Source organism: Diabrotica undecimpunctata, chromosome 1 (genome assembly GCF_040954645.1).
Source record: "Diabrotica undecimpunctata isolate CICGRU chromosome 1, icDiaUnde3, whole genome shotgun sequence".
NCBI lineage: Eukaryota > Metazoa > Arthropoda > Insecta > Coleoptera > Chrysomelidae > Diabrotica > Diabrotica undecimpunctata.
In genome coordinates this window covers 113062518-113068771 of record NC_092803.1, presented here as the reverse complement: position 1 = coordinate 113068771, position 6254 = coordinate 113062518, and the positions used below count along the sequence as shown (strand labels likewise).

The 6254-nt window shown below is 33.5% G+C and overlaps 1 protein-coding gene across 1 annotated transcript in view; it reads left to right on the top strand.

Annotated features, from left to right (window-relative positions):
• The first annotated feature begins 262 nt into the window (after positions 1-262).
• The window catches only part of LOC140452713 (chitotriosidase-1-like), a 30740-nt gene continuing 24748 nt past the window's right edge, over positions 263-6254 (top strand). The window contains exon 1 of the mRNA XM_072547034.1: positions 263-371. Within this exon, the coding sequence (XP_072403135.1) occupies positions 314-371 (58 nt within the window). The 5' untranslated portion in view covers positions 263-313. The remainder of the gene's footprint in view (positions 372-6254) is intronic.

Genomic DNA, 6254 nt, shown 5'->3' with positions numbered 1-6254 from the left:
AAAAATACAATACAATATTCTCTTTTAGCGACATTTGTTCTCCTTGGCACATGCCATCAGGAGGGTTGGCAAACAAATATTATTCCTTAATATACAAACAAATGAGTTATTTAAAGGTTGTTTTTATCAAATAAAATATTGCTACTTTTATATCATTATTTATTTAGGTATTTCTAGATGAGACTATTTATTTTTCTGGGAAAATGAATTTATCTTTACGAACTAATTTATCTGATCTGATAGATCAATGCATTTAATATATATAGCTACACAAAAGATTATTATTTGTGTTTAAACTAAATCAGTTATCACAATGAAGATATTTATAGTGCTTTGTTTAGTAGCAATCTTTTGCACTGCTACTACCTTGGGTAAGTTCAATTCTAAAAAAGTACGTACTATATTATTCCACTGAATCCAAAATGTATTAACTTTAATCAAATAAAAGACAGATATCGAGCACAGTTCAGGGGCATCGAGTTCAAGGGGATTTCGTCAAAATTATAGGCTATCCAACAATACCCATGAAGATGCTCTAGGAGCGAAATAGTACTTGGACAAGATTTAATAAAAAATTTGTGCTCGATATCTGCCTTTTATTTGATTAAAGTTCATTTATTCGACCATATATCACAAAATTTATTATTTTCATCCTCAAGAAGTATCATTTTTTGCAACTTCATCATCATTATAATCATCATAATTGATCTTTGATACTCTATGTAGGATCATGGTTGTCATTTAGTCTAATGATGATTGTAAAATTAATCAATTCCACTTTAAGTTTTGCTTAATCTTTGGTCTTGTTTAAGATTTTTTGTCTATTTGTTCATGTTTACCTTTTGTTTTTCTATCAACTAGTTCATGATTTCAAGGTCGATTTTAAAAGTTTTTTTTAAAGGGCCTAATTGTCTATGGGATGTCTCTGGGTCCGAACCATTATCGTAATTTTCGTTATATCTGGGAAGAGCAATTACCGAATTCACTATAGTTCAGGGTACATTGGAATCTTCTTCTTCTTTTAGTGCCAATCCGTTTGGGACGTTGAAAAGATTTGTGGTTGTTGTTGGTTGTGGTTGTGCATTGGAATAACAAAACGTAATATACTTGTTTCACAACATAGCCGTTGCAGATTAAACTATTACACAAGAGAATCACCAAATTTTATTTGAAGAAATCTAGGCACTTAGAAGAACATTACGCTACTATCCACACATATTTAGAGAGGTTAAAAAACTACAAAAACAACATGTCAACTTTAGTCTTAAAGAAGAGAATCTCCATCTAAACATATGTAAGAAATAGAAAATCTACATCTTTGTTGATAATATCTGCCGCAGTTGTAGACAACGAGACATCAAGAAGCAATAATTTCAAACAACATCCTACAAATCACGAAAATTTATGTAAATAATTTTCTAATATCCATAGATAAAATGTTATTGATTAATCGAAACAAAAAAAAAATAGTACAAGACCATCTCTCTAAATCAATAAAACGAAAGTCTCAGAAATCTTCAGATGAAAATTTAAAATGTATCGGTTTCTGTATAGTTGTCTAAGAACTAAGTAAATATTTGCAACAATTAAAAATGCTCTTCGGAATAAACTTTTGTACATAAATGTCCTTAAATGCTCTAAGTTTTTAATGCCAATGTAACATATTTGACGTCTGATAGACAGTGCTCCATTTTTAGTTTTTTTTATTTAGCTATACATTATAGGTGACTTACAAACTGTGCAAAAGTTTCAGGTCCTGTTCATGAAAGAAAAATAAGTTTGACTATCGTCCACAAATATCTTACAATGAGTTTTCAATTTGTTCAGATCGGAAAATTAAATATAGCAAAAGCCATAATACCGAGCTCTATGTGGTATTTCTGATTCTATTGCTGCAATACTACAAAAATTAAATCAAATTATACACTTTGGCCGCCTCTTAGGTATTGATCAAAGGGATTGTTCACAAATATTATCTGTAAAATTACATATTACTTAGTCTTACATATCTTCTTACAAATATAGTGTGTCTGCGTAAGTTGGCGGCATGTGGGAAACTTTTTTTAATATAAATTTTGCTAAAAAAAATTATTATTTATAAAAAGTTTTGCATTGTCCAAAACCTAAAATGCAATCATCATATTAGTCATATACGAAATTTGTCAAAAAATGTGAGTTTTGCTTAGGAATAAAGTATGTTTATTTTTGACAGTAACAAAAATTATTATAAAGAAAAGATGTTTAGAACTAAAAATAACTATTAAATTATTAACATTGTTTATTTATATTTAAAAAATTATTTTATATAATATTTTCCCTACAATAGCTTTGAAAATTGCACATTAGCAAAATTCGTTTAATAATTAACATTATTAACATTAAAACAATTTTAAATAAACTTTTTAAATTAAAATCTACTGTTATCAAAACAATTATCTCTAATTTCTATTATACAATGATAACTGCTTAATCAACTGTTTGTAACGTAACAATATATTTAAATGAATAAAAAACTAATTTATTCTGTTATAATAAACTAGTGATTTTGCCTAGTAAGCTTAGCCTTAGCCTTTTACTTAGTAAACTATGTATAGAAAAATTTAATAACAAATAAAAAAATAATACATGTTTAATGATTCTTCTGAGGTTTCTCCATAACACTAAAATAATATGTAAGGTTAGCTCTAACATCTTCATCTTTGGCAAGTTCAATGTTTTCATTTAGCAATTCATCTTCAAAATCGTCTTCATTTTGATCTCTCGTTAGGGTATACTCTTAGAATGTAGATTAGAACGGTTGAATCTTTTCAAGTTTACAACCACTTCCATTGGAAGAAATAGTACCTAAACCTTCTCTTCCATACATAAAAAGTACTGTTACATATCTGGTTTTAATAAGGAATTCATTATAGAAATTTTCTTTATGGATTGTTTAGTGTACTTCTTAAAAATGGCTTTACTGTATAATCAGCATCTCCTAGTAACAACCCATTTCTATTATTTCCATTTAAACTTCTTATCAAGCATATAGAATTATTTATACCTACCTGGTAGGTACCTGGAAAAACATATCCAAGAAGTATCACGAAATTGTCAGAATTTAAAGTCAATATTCCATATATTATATTGTTACGAACATGCATATAACGGTTGCAGGCCGGGACGAGAATGCTCTGCCCTTCCAGATGCGACGGAAACTGTCGACCGCTAGAAACTAGAAAGTTCGATCCAACGAATTAGAGGTGGGACTACCCCAGAATATTCTCGAACATAATACTTTTGGTATATATATGTTACGATGTTATGAGTGAGTTTAGTTAATAAGAGAGTACCGAACTGCAAACTTATAAATAAATATATTTATATAAATTCGAACCGCTCGGTTTATTTAATCTCGCTACAGTTGGTGTCCGGTGTGAGATTTGAAAATAAATTCTGCAGTGACTTTTGAAAAAGACTTTTGAACTTAAAAAAAAGTATTACTCGTCGGGAACATCCGCGTAGTTCGGTAGTGATCTTTGTATAAAAGAACATTTAAAACGTACGTGTGTGCCTGACCAAAGATGCTGCTAGTAGAACTTTCAGTTACGTGAGCAACTAGAAGAACGCGATGCAGACTGCAGTGGGTCCAAGAAGATACTCCAAGAACGACTGAAGACTGTGCTTAACAAGAATGGAGAAGACCCAGAGACATTCCAGTTTCAGTCAGCAGAAGAAGTAGTTTTAATGAAAATAAAAAATGTGTCGCAAATGATAGAAGAATCTTCTAAAAAAATGATGATAAATTCGAGAACGTTTCCAAAATATTTGATGAAACGTCTCAAATTATTAAAGAAGTAGCTAGACAAAACGACGAGACTTCACAAATAATTAAAGAAATATTTATTCAGAACAATGAGAAATTTGAAGAAATTTCTAAAACATTCGATAATATACAGAAAAATGTAAACGACAAGATAGAAGACATAGAAGAGAAGATCAAACAATTAGAGACCATGATAACTAACACGAAAGTGCTACCACCAGTTACTACAGTAGCCTTAGATCCGGTAGTGAAAGCAAATCGTTGGATAGAACAAGAAAAAGCTGTTTCCTTAACTGTTGCTTTACGAGGTGATGCTGCGGATATCGTAAGATCGATTCCTAAGGGTCAAGAAAAATGTTACTAGACCTTGTTCACTCAACTAGACAAACGTTACGGAGATGCCCATCTACAACAAGTTTACAAGGCGCAACTAAGAAGTAGAATTCAACGAGCAAGTGAAAATTTGCAAGAGTTTGAAGCAGATGCTGGTCGTATAGTGCGGTTCGCTTATCCAGAGGCACCAGACAACATGTTGGAAGAAATTGCTGTAATCTTCGTCAATGGGTTAAAAGACAATGAATTGCAGAAAGCTTTACGACTATCAAGACCGAAAGTTCTAGATGAAGCGCTCGCTATTGCCTTGGAACATGAAACAGCTAGTCAAACTTCACGGACCCATCAAGTAAGAACCATTGAAGAAGGCGACGAACCAAATGATGAACGTCTGGAAGAAATGGTACGAAAAGTAGTTCGTAACACGATGCCGAAGAGACGCGAGCCCAGATGTTGGAATTGTGGTGACCTAGTAACTGTGAACATTACGTCCTCCGGTGGAATTCCTAGCTTTTACATCGAGGGTCGTATCAATAATAAATGTAGATCGTTTTTGGTAGATACAGGTGCAACGAGAACTATTGCACGGCCAGAAGTAGTACGAGGCCATCTTAAATTATCGCCTGCAACAGTAAAGCTTAGAACAGCAACTGGTGAGATAATTAATACATATGGCGAGGCTAATATGTCAGTATCCATTGGCCAGACCACAGTGAAACATAGAGTATTAATTGCAGATATCTCCGACGAGTTCATATTGGGGATGGATTTACTAATGAAAGTTGGGGCTGTATTGAATGTCAAAGATGGAGTTTTCGAGATCAGTGGTGAAGAGTCGCCGTTTTATGAAGACAAAGAAGATGTTATCAGCTTAATAACTACTTGTGACGTAACAATACCCGGTAATAGTGAGAAAATTTTGATGACCAGACCTGATGGTTACTGCCGAGAGGGAAGTTTAAGGATGGTCGAAGATGTGAATAATGCCGAGTTCCTAACGGCAAAAGCTTTAGTGAGAATTCGAGATGTCGTTCCTGTAAGAGTTATGAATTTAAAGGGAACTGCTATTAAGTTAAGTAAAAGAACTTTCATCGGACAGTGTGTTCCCGTGGCTTCGATTTGTTCCATGAATACTAATGAGAAACAGTCGAAATCTAAGTATCCAAAGGAGCTTGTTGAGACGATGATTAAAACGTGCCAAGATCTTGATGGTGAACGAACTAAAAAAGTGAAGTCTATGCTGATAGAATTTCAAGATGTTTTTGCCATTGATAAGAAGGATAATGGTAAAACAAGTATAGTAAAGCATAAAATTAATACCGGAGACGCTCAGCCAATCAGACAACAACCTAGACGACTTCCATTTGCAAAAAGAGATGAAGCCGAAGACATCATCAAAGATATGAACAAACAAGGGGTAACTGAATCATCAAACAGTCCATGGACATCACCAGTAGTGCTAGTAAAGAAGAAAGATGGTTCAACACGTTTTTGTATTGACTACCGACAGCTCAATCCGGTAACTAAAAAAGATAGTTATCCTTTGCCCAGAAAAGTTAAGTCCGAAGAAATGTCACTTGTTTCGATGAGAAGTGAAGTACTTGGGACATATTGTAACAAGTAATGGTGTAACAGCTGATCCTGAAAAACTTACAGCAATTAAGGATTGGCCAGTACCAAGAGATAAACACGAAATTAGAAGTTTCCTTGGCTTATGTACATATTACCGACATTTTTTCAAAGGATTTTCATATTACCGACATCTCCAAGCCATTAACAAGGTTGACAGAAGAAGGCAAAGAATATACATGGAGCGAAGAGTGTCAAAGAGCTTTCGAACACTTACAAATGGCTCTGATCAGCGCACCGATTTTAAGCTACCCTAGACAGGCAGGAAAATTTGTGTTGGACACCGATGCCTGCAACAGTGCAATAGGAGCTGTTCTCTCCCAAATCCAAGATGGGCAGGAGAAGGTCATCGCTTACTTTAGCAAAGTCTTGTCGAAACCAGAAAGAAACTATTGCGTTACCAGGAGAGAATTGCTAGGCGTAGTAAAGTCTTGCGAGCATTTCCATAAATACTTGTATGGCAGAATGTTTCTTCTTCGCATGGATC